General features: G+C 42.9%; 1 protein-coding gene across 2 annotated transcripts; it reads right to left on the bottom strand.

Moving 5' to 3' along the window:
• Positions 1-8241: 8241 nt before the first annotated feature.
• On the bottom strand, positions 8242-14175 carry LOC118387458 (uncharacterized protein C2orf81 homolog). Of its 2 annotated transcripts, XM_035775840.2 has the most exons (5): positions 13848-14174; positions 12902-13024; positions 12234-12498; positions 10902-11111; positions 8242-10784 (listed from the first exon to the last, which is right to left on the bottom strand). In XM_035775840.2, exons 3-5 carry the CDS (start codon positions 12480-12482, stop codon positions 9813-9815), a joined length of 1431 nt encoding a protein of 476 aa, XP_035631733.1. In that variant the 5' UTR covers positions 12483-12498; positions 12902-13024; positions 13848-14174; the 3' UTR covers positions 8242-9812. The 2 variants fall into 2 exon arrangements, with proteins under 2 accessions (XP_035631733.1, XP_035631732.1); XM_035775839.2 differs by lacking the exon at positions 12902-13024 and having other exon boundaries at positions 13848-14175.
• Between the last annotated feature and the right edge of the window lie 123 nt (positions 14176-14298).

The following is a 14298-nucleotide window of genomic DNA, read 5'->3' on the forward strand; positions in this document are numbered from 1 at the left end:
CAGGTCTCTGACTTCCTCCCTGTAGGCTGTCTCATCGTTGTCGTTGATCAGGCCTACCTACCACTGTTGTGTAGTCTGCAAACTTAATGATGGTGTTGGAGTCGTGCCTGGCCATGCATTCATGAGTGAACAGGGAGTACAGGAGGGGACTGAGCACGCACCCCTGGGTAGCTCCAGTGTTGAGGATCAGCGTGGCAGATGTGTTGCTACCTACCCTCACCACCTGGGGGCGGCCCGTCAGGAAGTCCAGGATCCAGTTGCAGAGCGGGGTGTTTAGTCTCAGGATCCTTAGCTTAGTGACGAGCTTGGAGGGTATTATGGTGTTGAACGCTGAGCTGTAGTCAATGAATAGTATTCTCACATAAGTGTTCCTTTTGTCCAGGTGGGGAAGAGCAGTGTGGAGTGCAATAAATATTGCATCATCTGTGGATCTGCTTGGGCGGTATGCAAATTGGAGTGGATCTAGGGTTTCTGGGATAATGATGTTGATGTGAGCCATTACCAACCTTTCAAAGCACTTCATGGCTATAGACGTGAATGCTACGGGTCTGTAGTCATTTAGGCAGGTTGCCTTTGTGTTCTTGGGCACAGGGACTATGGTGGTCTGCTTGAAACATCTTGGTATTACAGACTCAATCAGGGACATGTTGAAAATGTCAGTGAAGACACCTGCCAGTTGGTCAGCACATGCCAGGAGCACACGTCCTGGTAATCCGTCTGGCCCTGGAGCCTTGTGAATGTTGACCTGTTTAAAGGTCTTACTCACGTCGGCGACGGAGAGCGTGATCACACAGTCGCCTGGAACAGCTGGAGCTCTCATCCATGCCTCAGAAGTGATTTAGCTCGTCTGGTAGGCTCGTGTCACTAGGCAGCTCGCGGCTGTGCTTCTCTTTGTAGTCTGTAATAGCTTGCAAGCCCTGTCACATAAGACGTGAGTCGGAGCCGGTGTAGTATGATTCAATCTTTACCCTGTATTGATGCTTTGCCTGTTTGATAGGGCATAGAAGGATTTCTTGTAAGCTTCCGGGTTAGAGTCCCACACCTTGAAAGCGGCAGCTCTGCCCTTAAGATCAGTGCAAATGTTGCCTGTAATCCATGGGGATGACGTCCTCGATGCACTTATTGTTAAAGCCAGTGACTGATGTGGTGTACTCCTCAATGCCATCGGAAGATTCCCGGAACTCTTAATAAACGTACTCACGAGTCATTGTATAGGTCAATGTTGTTGTCTGAGGCTGACCGGAACATATTCCAGTCTGCGTGACCAAAACAATCTTGAAGCGTGGCTTCCGATTGGTCAGTCCAGTGTTGAACGGTTCTCGTCACTGGTACATCCTGTTTGAATTTCTGCCTATAAGACAGAATGAGCAAAATGCTGTCATGGTCAGATTTTCTGAAGGGAGGGCGGCTGAGGGCTATGTATGCACCGTGGAAGTTAGAGTAGCAGTGATCGAGAGTATTAGCCCTGTGTGCAATCAATATGTTGATAGAATTTAGGTAGCCTTGTTCTCAAATCTGCTTTGTTAAAATGTAGCCCTCAAATATATGGTTTCCAGTTCATATCGAGTCCTGTGAAATTCCTTGAGAGGCGTCTTGGTGTTCGCTCGCGGGGGAATGTACACCACTGTGACTATAACTGATGAGAATTCTCTTGGTAGTTAAAATGTCAGGCATTTGTGAGGAATTCTAGGTCGAGTGAGCAGAAGGACTTGACTTCCTGTATGTTGTTGTGATTACACCATGAGTCGTTATTCATAAAGCTTACACCCCGCCCTTCCTCTTCCCAGAGAGGTGTTTATCTCTGTCGGCGCGATGCATAGAGAAGCCTGGTGGCTGAACCGATTCCGGCAACATACCAGAAAGAGCCATGTTTCCGTGAAACAGAGAATGTTACAATGGATGGCAACCCTCAAATTTTGTTTACCTTGTTGTCAAGAGACTGGACATTGGCGAGTAGTATACTCGGGAGCGGTGTGCGATGTGCACGTCTACGGAGCCTGACCAGAAGGCGGCTCCGTCTGCCCCTTCTGCGGCACCGTTGTTTTGGGTCGCCTACTGGGATGAGATCCATTGTCCTGGGTGGTGGTCCGAATAGTGGATCCGCTTCTGGAAAGTCATATTCCTGGTCGTAATGTTGGTAAATTGACATTGCTCTTATATCCAATAAATCTTCCCGGCTGTATTGTATGTAATAAGACTTAAGATTTTCTGGGGTAACAATGTAAGAAATAATACATTAAAAAAAAGAAATACTGCATAGTTTCCTAAGAACGCGAAGCGAGGTGACCATCTCTGTCGGCAACATTTTCAGAGTATCCACATCGAGTTATCCGTTTAGAAATTACAGATGCACAAATATCATACCCCCAAGACATGCTAACAATAAAAGGGAAACCAGTACAATGACAGAGGAGGTTAGTATTTTGGGGGAGGAGGGGTATGGTATTTGTGCTTGTGTAACTCTTTCACTCATCATTATTCACAATTCATTCAGGATTATCCGTAATCATGGTAGCACCCACATTAATGTAGAAGTGTTTAGAAATACAGTTGAAGTCGGAAGTTTACATTCATTTAGGTTGGTTTGCTTTTCCAACCACTCCACAAATTTCCTGTTAACAAACTATAGTTTTGGCAAGTCGTTTAGGACATCTACTTTGTGCATGACACAAGTCATTTTCCCAACAATTGTTTACACACAAGATTATTTCACTTATAATTCACTGCATCACAATTCCAGTGGGTCAGACGTTTACATACACTAAGTTGACTGTGCCTTTAAACAGCTTGGACAATTCCAGAAAATTATGTCAAGGCTTTAGAAGCTTCTGATAGGCTAATTTATATAATTTGAGTCAATTGGAGGTGTACCTGTGGATGTATTTCAAGGCCTACAACCTCAGTGCCTCTTTGCTTGACATCATGGGAAAATCAAAACAAATTAGCCAAGACTTCAGAAAAAACATTGTAGACCTCAGCTCCTCCTCATTGAGTCTCCCCACATACCTGTTGTTTAGGGTTTTTCTTGGCTCCAAAAACACAACCCAGATATTGACTGGACTACGGGTTCCATTCTGGGTTGGAGCCCATTTTGCCATTCACACTGCCTAAAGGCGGCACAGCCATCTCCGAAACATTTGTCTCCAGGATTAAGTATGGCCTCTTTGCCATACTTGCAGAGAATCATGACCTCCTGGAGGTTTTCAGCAAGGCTCGTGCTGAGGGGGAAAAGGACAAGACCCTGCGTCCCATGTATTGATTACCAGGATCTCAATGATATTACGATTAAAACTCAATACCCTCTACCACTCCTCTCCTCAGCTTTCGAACCTCTCCCGTGGGCTACTATCTTCTCCAAACTGGACCTTCGGAATGCCTACCATCTTGTGCGGATACACAATGGAGACGAGTGGAAGACCGCTTTCAACACTGCCAGTGGACATTCTGAGTACCTGGTTATGCCGTTTGCGCCTGCTGTTTTCCAGACACTGGTCAACGATGTGCTCCGGGATATGTTGAATCGTTCTGTTTTTGTATTCCTCGACGATATCCTGGTTTTCTCTAGTTCTGCCCAGGAACACATTTTCCATGTTCGACAGGTTCTTCAGCTCCTTTCTTCAGCTCCTCCTGGATAATCAGTTGTTTGTAAAGGCTGAGAAGTGCGTGATACACAGCCTGACATGATGCAACCAATATTCTGACCACTAGTCATCGTGACCAGTAGAGGGGAAGTGGCATGTCGTGGCTTGAGGCTTGTCTGCTCGTCTTCGTTCAGGGAGAGAAGACTGATGATGTGGGTGGTGACCAATACCTGGACTCTGCGTAGCTCTGAGACATCTTGGCGGTGGTAGTGATGATATCCGGCTCAAAGGACCATGAAAAATATTAAGGTGCCGATCCGAGAGGACCATGTAGAACGGGAACTAGTAGAAAGCTATTAGGTGCCAATAGACAGGGTTCAGCCACCAGAGGTCTGTCTGGCAAGATGTCCAAGATATCTTTAGACAGGTTTATTCAAGATAAAGGTTCACCACACCACACTCCTCTGTAATGATGGCTCACAGCAAGAATGTGTATAAAAGTGGTTCTATGGAAAGATACAAGAAAATAATAACCATAAGTGTCACGTTCTGACCTTTATTTCCTTTGTTTTGACTTTATTTAGTATGGTCAGGGCGTGATTTGGGGTGGGCAGTCTATGTTTTGTGTTTCTATGTTAAGGTTTCTGTTTCGGCCTAGTATGGTTCTCAATCAGAGGCAGGTGTCATTAGTTGTCTCTGATTGAGAATCATCCTTAGGTAGCCTGGGTTTCACTGTTGGTTTGTGGGTCTTTGTTTCCTGTGTCAGTGTTTGTGCCACACGGGACTGTTTCGGTTTGGTTTATTTCACGTTATCGTTTATTGTTTTGTATTTCATAGTGTTCAGGCTTTTCTTATTAAAATCGTCATGGACACTTACCACGCTGCGTATTGGTCCGATCAATCTTCAGACGAAGAGGAGGAAATCTGCCGTTACAGTAAGTAAAGGTTTACATACAATATACAGGCCCAGTAGACTGTCGAGGTATACATGCTAGTATCAACAATACAAATAATAAAATGCATATATACCCAGAGCTAAAGGTTTCATAAAGCATTCATATAGGCTTCATAAGCCCTGCATAAATGTGTCGCCAATCACCTATAACCGTATTTCATGCTTTATATAATATTAATACATGTGGTCAAATAAATTGATAGTTATGTCCCACAGTTATGCCAGATTATGAATCTTTAAAGAGCATGATATACAGTTATAAATGATTTTTGAAACACCTATGTAGTGCTTATGAAGCCTATATGAAGCCTTCATAAGACGCACTTCAAATAATGTGGGACCCACAATCTCTATACGGCTTAAGCCAAGATATAATGTATGGGGCAAAACCAAATACACAGGCTATATTATTAAGCACTTACAGGATAAAGACCCAAATACTGCTAACCATAATAACTGAAAACATACTGGAATGTAAGCGACGTCTGTGCATGTGCACAAGACCACGACCAACGTGGTGGACTAGTAACTGTCCCACAAGGAAGGCACGGGCTATATTAGGCTACATGCTACATAAGGCTAAATACAGTACACGGTAGCATGAGGATAAATAAAGGTTGTAAATGTCCATAAACATGGCTATTAATGAGAATATGTTTATAAGCAAACAGTATTAACAGAAGAATATCCTAAATGAGGCATGTGGCACACAGCATAAATGAGCTAGCATGACTGGCTAACGTCTTGGCTAGCAGGCTGGAAATAGCATGACAAACATGGAAAAGGAAAATAACGTATGAAAATGGTCAATAATAACCTGACTGCCTTAGCAACACCTAACTAAAGTTATGACATGTCGGACAGTACTTACAATTAGATGCAGGCACTAAACACTGGTCAAATACAATAAACATTAGGAATAGTCCAGCGAGTCCTTTCTCTTCTGACCTTGATCACACTCTGATGACAGGAGCGGGGTTTAGTGACGTGCTCAGGGAATGGTGTATAGAGCCAACTACCTGCCAAAAGGTTGAACATACATATCGTTAAGATCGTTAGAAAATACATACGTAAATTGTTAGGATTGTAAGAAAGGCCATGCATGAAATGTTAAAATAAATCTGTACACATACAAACCCTGCGTTACGACTATGAATGACCATTTACCAGTGGCGTGCCATGGGCCTGGGCCTTCAGTGAAGTCCTACACAGTCCCACCCGAATTAATCCACCTCTTATTACCATCATTATGGTGCCATGGCTCTCGACAGTTAGACAGAAACGCACTATAACCAGGCGTTGCGTCACCTTGAAATTGACATTTTTATTCAGAGAATTGCAGGGGAAGAGTACAATACCTTTTCATTGTGCAGCTTCGTTGCCCTGCGAGCTTGTTCGTTGAGCTGTAGATCCACTCGGGTGTCCCCAAAAGTTTTCAAAAGCACCATTGCTTGTAAGTGCCCAGCCGTACTTTGGTGTCTCGTTGCTGCCTTGGTTAGACAACTCAAGTTTGCAAAGCCAGTGTGGGTCCAAACACCAAATCGATCACTTGCAAATAATAGGCATTCCCAGCAGTACAGTTTGCAGTGCTTCTCGGAGCCTGTGAGCCATTGATAGCGCTCGTAGTTGGAACTTTGAAAGTGGCGAACGAACCCCTTTCCCGCCTGTGACAGGCTTTGTAGCGTAGGCGTCGACCTCTCCTGACAATGTCTAACTTTTCTTGAAAAGTTTGTCTTGAGAATGGCGTTATAATTATATCCTCGACCAAATCGATATATTCTCCTTCCGTCATTGTGGGTTGAAAAAACAGCTTAGTAGTACGCAAATTAATTTGTTTATCAAATTCAGTTTCCTAGTTCTGAGATTCTGCATAGACCTGCCCATAGGACCTGCCTCTCAATATTGGTAATCCAATCAAAAGACGTGCACGCACTACGCCTGCTAGCTGGCTCCTGTGTAACACTGGAGCCAGCCAACAGGCGTACAATAGCCAACTCTAAAGCTGATTGGTTGACACTAAATTTTAATTTCCATTCACTTTAAGCTACAAGCGCCCGCACTGTTGATTCTGAAGGCCTGAGGGCAGATTTTAGACCCCTGGCAACACATGATGGCTGAATATGATTGGATAAAAAATCTAACATAAAGACCAGCCCTCCAAATCTCAACCTGGGGCTGGAAGCAGTGCAACCAAGAGGAAAGCTATTAAATGAAGAGTATAACTCTTACTCTGGGGAATAATTTAATACATATTTGTGGGAAAATATATATATATTTTAATTATCTTCTGATGATGTTTAGGCCAGCAGAGAAGGCCTTGCTGGCCCTGACGGCCCACCACTGCCATTTACACAATCAGTTCTTACTTTACTCGGTTACAGATTTTTTTATGCGTACAAACTTTTGTCAGTATTGTGGCATCTGCAAAGGACATGAACCGAACGTAGGTAGTCGAAGTTATAGTCATTCAAGCAACTCTAGCCCAGGCGTTAGAGTTGCATTGCAGCTTCCGGATTCATTTCCAAAAATAAATGTCTAGAGCTTGTTTTAGAAATGCATTCAATAATGACATTATACCAATAGATGACGTAGTATAGGCTTGGGCCTTCAGGAAATGACTTGTGTGAGAATGATAGACACAGAAGAGCCTTGTCTTGAATAACGATCTATGCTGCAAAATAAATATGATTTAGGCCTATTCTGCTATCTAAATATGCCATGCTGTTCTGTGTTATTTAATGGCCATATAATTGCATAAATAATTTATAAATAAAACAAAAGTCTTGGCAATAACCTGTCCTGAGTGAAATAGCCACGGGGTCGCAAATGGTCAAGACTATCTAACCTATTCTTATTGCCAGATCTGTTTTCCCTATCAGCCGCTGCACTTGCTTGTTCAACTATTTTGTTTAAAATGTATTTAGACACTATATTTAGAGACCTCTGAGCTAGGGTCTGTTTTTAAAGGGAGTCCTATAATAAAAACAGATATAAAACACATATAGAGTTCTAAAATTATTCCACAAGACACCAGTGCCCAAAATGATAGCCTAAATTGCAATGCCTGAAAGTTGGTGGCCTATTTTCAATTTGGATAGGCCTAAATGAACCTCTACGGCCTAAATGTGTCCCCCTGCAGGACAGTTGAGCAAACATAGACTAATGTGATTAGCATGAGGTAACCTTTTGGCAGGTATCTGGCTCCATAATGGTGAACTATGACTGGCTGGTAAAAGTGGAGTGACTTGGAGGTACCACTACAATGAGAAAGAAGGGGTGTTGGGCAAATACAATAAACTACTAGAAAAGGGGTGCTGAAACTGCATAACCAGAGCTGGCCACTGTGGTTAGGGGGTAATGCAATGTTACAGAAGAGAGAATTCTGAAAGGATAATAAAACATTATAAGGCAAGTTTGACCATGCATTATAGATGCATTATACCTGCAATCTGTAAGTAAAGTGTAACCAAACTTTCATCACATCTTATTTTTGGCGTGGTGTTACATGAAACTGAATCAATATAGTCAAGTACATTCTTATTTTTTTTCCACAATGAGATGAAAATGTAGTTAAGATGGATGACTGTTACTATAGTTAAACTAAGAACCCGGCAGAAGAACTGAAGCTGTAATCATCACCATGGCTTTCATGCTATGTGGAGCACTGTGAGAGCCAGGATATGCAGTAAATCATCACACATGGTATTTAACATTTTACATGTTGATGATATATTGGATATAAACCAGGCATATTAAATCCTCTTACTGGATGGGGATTGTGTCATTTAAAAGAAAATATCTACTGCTCGTATAAAATATAGAAAAATTACTGATATACAAAACCCTGACCAATGCATCGCCCACAACCTTGCCTGTTTGGGATAATATTATAATGATCAGTTTATCTTAGCTAAACTAGTCATGATATAGTATGTTACTCTACTATGCATGCATAAGGCTCATCCACAAACAGGCTATTTTCCAATGAGTTATACAGTATCTGCATGAAAAGCTCAACATCTATGAATCTGAGCTATTTTCTCAATATGTGTCAGCTGGCAAGAGTGCTTTTAGAGAATGACACACAGCCCTCTATAAAACTCTGTGGAGTCCACAATGAAACTGATTACACAACTTATAAGAACTTTGTGACAACTGCTGATGTAAAAAGGGCTTCATAAAAAATACATTTGATTAGATTTTGATTTGATGGCACATGTCAATCAACAGTGGGGCCCCTTAGCTTGGGCCCTCTGATGCCTATGTCTAACTCTTATTATGCTTGAAATGTTAGCCAGAATGTACAGAACCATATACATAATACATCAATATCATACATAAATGATCAAAAATATATGTACTATATAGTAAAAATAAGATCTTTATGTTGAGGTGCCACATACGGTACCTGGTGTGCAGGTCTGTAAACAATTCATGCATATAGTGCAAAATTAGCTGGGGGATATTTTGGTATTTCTTGCAGTAAAAACAGAAAAACAGTGCCCTTATCGCTATGCAGGAACTCAACACATAATAATTGCCAAAATGGGATACTAGTCATAGATGTTTTTTTAAATACTCTTCTCAATGGTTGATAAGACTCCGTTTTCAGTGGTGAGAATTAATGTCATTACAAAAGATAATATATGTCTAAAATAAAGTAAGTGTATGAAGCGTTGAGCCAGACCTGAACAATGGTGTTTAATGTATGTTCCTTGGTCATCTGTTGACGTCGCATATTCTTGGTGCACCCTAGCAAACAACTCCTGAATTTGCTCAGAAGCATTTTGATGACAAATGTTAGAATATGATCCGCACTGCCATCATGGGGTCAAGTATTGAACTGCATTAACATCAAACCTCAGGACATCTATGAACAAGGCAAAGTTGAAAACAAACAGGTGATCAGTAACAATCATGTAACAATATCACTGTGTTGTTATGTAACTGGTTAACAATACATGGGGGGTAGAGGTTGAAGTTCATCTGACAAAACATGGGAGCACTATCTCACAGAAGAAAAGCATCAAAATATGTACACAAACTCAAGTGCAGTCCCTGATTTAAATAGGTTTAGACGCTAGGTGGCCTTCCTTAAAAAAACACAACATTTGGAAGAGAGCTTTTACATGCTGGAATAGCTTAAATTAAACTTAGAATATAACATGGAATTCACATCTTCTCTTTATTAAATAAAAGCAAATCAGCACCTATTCATCAAATGACAGTCCATTAGGCTGCAGTGTGATTGAGACTGCAGTGGTTCCTATCGCTCCTCATGCCCAGTGTTTCCCAGTGGGGGCACTGACTCGAGGGCTCTGCCCTCCCACCACCTGATTCAAGGACCACAACATGGCCGGGAGGCTGCTTCTGATAGGCCTCAGCTCAGGCAGATGGGAAACCCAGAACGGCTTGTTTTCCCCAGTCCCACATACTGGGTCCCCAATGGCCACTCCTGGCACCAGCTCAATGGTATCCAGATCGAGGCCAGTGGAGAGCGGAGTGTAGCCCACAGTTGAGCCACTTGGCTGGGTACCGCCTCGGAGCACATGCCTCTGTAGCTGGACACCATGGTGCAGACTCTTCTTCCGAGTCTTGCTGGGTAAAGCATGGTGGGTGTGGGCAGTCAGGGGGGTGATGGTGCCTCGGCGTGCCATGCTGTGATGGTCCTGATTGGGCCGGTGGGGGGCCCTGTTTTTGGGCCCTATTCTCTCCTTTAAGCGGTGTGAGGGCCGAGGCTCCAGGACCTCCACCTCAGGCCAGACATGGTGTTGTGGTAGTCTAGCGGGGTCCAGTCTCCTAGGGACTGGGACCTCTCGTGGTCTATGCCCCTGAAGTTGGGGTACAGAGAGGCTCTGGTACTGCTGGGCTGGTTCACTAGGGGTGAATAAGGGTTTGTAGGTCTTCAGAGGTGGTGGTAGGGCCTTGTGTGCGCCTGGTTGGGTCTGAGACTGTCTCCTCCTCTGGGCTTTATAGGTGGCTACAGTGAGGTAAGGTGAGGGTTGGACTTCCTCTGGTGCTATCTTCTCTGCCTTGTCTGGCTTCTCAGGTTCAGTTGAATCCACCATTCTTTTTTTTGCTAGGACTGTTCTCTCTCTGTCTGGAGGCTCTGGCTTTGTAGGTGACTGGAGCTTGCTGTCCTGTCTACTGGGAGACTGGGGCTTGCTGTCCTGTCTACTGGGAGACTGGGGCTTGCTCTGTGTATCCCATGGATCAGCAGACTCTGCCAGGTGTAAATCTAGCAACTTCTGCAGAGACACAAAACCACATCAGGTATCAGTGTGTATCATCAGATATCATGCATGTGACGGTGCAAGCATGCTTGTGACATACATATGTGTGTTTATGCATGTGTGTATTGTTACCTGCAAAAGAGGTGTGTGTGAGCTCACACTGGTGTACCGGACAGGAACACAGCCCTCGGCCCATGAGTCGCTCTTACAGGGTTCAGGCTCTGTGTCCTCCCCCCACAAAGTGACACTCTCTCGCCCCTCACCCTCATCCCTCGCCAGGAACAGCCAGTCAGACATCTGCACCAGGCTTTCATAGGCCCGGGTCACTGTGAATGGCACCAGCTGGACAGACAGACAGAGACAGAAGGAGAGAGAGAGAGAGAGAGATAATAATTTGTTTGAGATGTCAGGCACATGTGTGGGTGTTTCGACTGGTTAGGGGTTAGGGGCATAGAAAGGTCCTTCCAAATGACACCCTATTCCCTAAAAAATGATAAAGAAAAAATACTGTTAAACAACCAGGAATTTAGCAAAAAAATGTGTTCAGCAAATCTGTTCCTGAGTATTTACACAAATAAAAACATACAGGTTACTGCCAAGAAAATGGAAACACTTGAAGAAATAAAGGATACAAAGTATATTGAAAGTGGGTGCTTCCACACAGGTGTGGTTCCTGAGTTAATTAAGCAGTTAACATCCCATCATGCTTAGGGTCATGTATAAAAAAAATTGGTTTGATGATCATGAAAACTATATAAACCATATGTCATGGCTGTCTCCATCATCAGATCTCAACCCAATTGAACACTTGGTTTGACACACATTCTGGGGCAGTGCCTGAGACAGTGTTTTTTTTCCACCACCATGAAAAAAAACACAAAATTATGGAAGAATGGTGTAGCACCCCTGCCAATAGAGTTCCAGCCACTTGTGGAATCTATGCCAAGGTATAATTTTTATTTAACCTTTATTTAATTAGGCAAGTCAGTTAAAAACAAATCCTTATTTACAATGACAGCCTAGGAACTGTGGGTTAAGTGCCTTGTTCAGGGGCAGAATGACAGATGTCTACCTTGTCAGCTCAGGAATTTGATCAACCAACCTTTTGGTTACTAGCCCAACACTCTAACCACTAGGATACCTGCCACCCTTTGAAGCTATTGAAGCTGTTCTGGCTCATGGTTGCCAAAGACCCTATTAAGACACTTTATGTTGGTGTTTCCTTTATTTGGCAGTTACCTTTACATGATCGTGTCTCAATGTAATCAAGGTATGAAATTATTGATATTTTCAAATACTGTACGATCTCTTCGGGCTTAGTTCTGGTCAATTTGCAGTGTACAAATTGTTACAATTATGTTCTGGCTCCCCGACCATTTGCTCCGACAAAAATCATCCTGCGGCTGAATCTCGTTGCCTACACCTGCCCCAAATAGTGTGCCACTGTCTGTGACAGCTACACACCTGTTTTTGCAGGTACACCTGATAGCACCTGTCCATCACTGCAGCCTCCAGCTCTCCCATGATCTCCGCCACCACCTCCTCCCCGTTGTCCTGTGTTGTCATGGTGACCCAGGCTGCTTCCGTGAGGCGACCTGGGACAATGTCCACTGTCTCCACATTCTGGACCGAGGCAGGGCGAGGAAGAGCAGGTGCCAGAACCAAGCTGGCAGCACGACTCTTGTCGCGAGATTTGGCCGCTGAGCGTGACATGATTCCCAGATGTTTTCTGCAAATGAACATTGATATTTATCAATTTGATACATACCGGTAGGTAATTGACTGAGGGTTCTGAATTCTTTATCATGAATTTGATCGTGGCACAATGACCTAGATTTGTAATAATGTTTAACATATCCACCCACCCTGGGAGGAAACGGTTTGAGATTCTTTGAAAGCACTATCTATATACGTTGAATGAATTAGAATTACAATAATAATAATAACGATTATTATTATTGATCACATTGAGATTGTTTATGTTGTGAGTAGTATCCTCCTATGGGCATTGAAGCATTCACAATGCTTGCCGACACAACTGTGCCAATGGTGAATGTCTTCTTGAGAAATAGTCAAAACAATTAAACATGCATGATGTGCCAGTGTCACAAAATAATTTGAACAACGCTCACCTCAAGAAAGTTCCATAAAATGCTTAGTTCTAGAACCCCATACTCGATGATTTGCTATCTTGCCTCGTCAACATTGTTTCCTTCATGTCCCTGGCGTGTGCGGTTGCTGGGCAACAGGCGTCTCTGCAATTGACGTAGCACAGGCTCCAAAAGTATTTTTCTCAGAGCAATAATAATTATAATTTATTCAACTTTTATAACGCTATTCATCACATAAATAATTTGAATGCGCTTCAAACATAACCAAAAAAAACAAGCACATTTTAAAACAACATTCATCAGATGGAAGGTCATGAGAGGGTCAGGAAAGTTCATGGCTTGAGTGGTCATCGGGGGAAGGAGGTCGAAGTAGGAAAGCAAGCAAATATGTTCTCTGAAACAAGCCAGGGGTAGGCAAGCAGCAAGGTGTCATCAAGGTCTCAAGCTGTTATTGCCATCTGTGTGGCTTCTCCATAGTAGGACTCAGATGGAGTTAGAGCTCAGCAGTTTTTGAAGGATGATAAAGACCAAATATAAGCCTAGGCAACACTACCACCGTGTGGCTGTCGCCTACCATTGAACGTCTGACTGACGTGATTCTTACATCAGCCTGACTCCTGTGCGTTAATAAAATGATACTGTCTCCTACCACTGACCGTGTAACTAAAATGTTGTCATACCAACGCCTTACTAAAGACTTTGTGACGCCTGCATGTTAAAAGTCATAAGGTGAATAGTTTATATTTATATCAATTACATCTCAACCATAAATGCTAGAACATTTTTGATTTTCCCGTGCAAGCAAACATTCCGTTGTAGCCACATCGCGCTGTAGTGTCGCCTACAGTTATGGCCTAGAAACGATTAGGTGCAATCTATAGGTAATCTGTTTTTCCCCCAACACCTCATGGGATGGTACGTTATCTTATCTCGCTGTATACATATCTAAACATTGTTAGCTACTTACAGACAGACTGTTGTTGCGAGTTCCCAGTACATCAGACAAACAACCAATAGGAGCAGTCTAACAGACAAGTTCATTTGATTTCCCAGAGTGTTCGTGCTATCCGGGATCCTTGGATGTCCGTACTTCAATGTAATGTAAAATGATTATGGGTTAAGTTTAGTTTATGGTTAGAGTTTAGGGTTAAGGGTAGGGATGTTTCGAGGTATTCGAAAAGCAGTGACCATTCATAGAGTGAGAGACGGGCGAGGTATTTTAGAGCTCCGCAGCAACAGACATTAATTTAATTGTATTTTTAACAGAAAAGACTATGGCAAATAAATGGTACAACAAGTGGCAGTTGAGGAGTAAGTATATTTAATTTGTGATCTTGTTAGGAAATATTTAGGCCTACTGTGTTGATAAGGCACGTTGGGTTTGATAACGCATTGTCGAAGTCACATAGGCAAAATCA

This window comes from Oncorhynchus keta, chromosome 9, assembly GCF_023373465.1.
Source record: "Oncorhynchus keta strain PuntledgeMale-10-30-2019 chromosome 9, Oket_V2, whole genome shotgun sequence".
Lineage (NCBI taxonomy): Eukaryota > Metazoa > Chordata > Actinopteri > Salmoniformes > Salmonidae > Oncorhynchus > Oncorhynchus keta.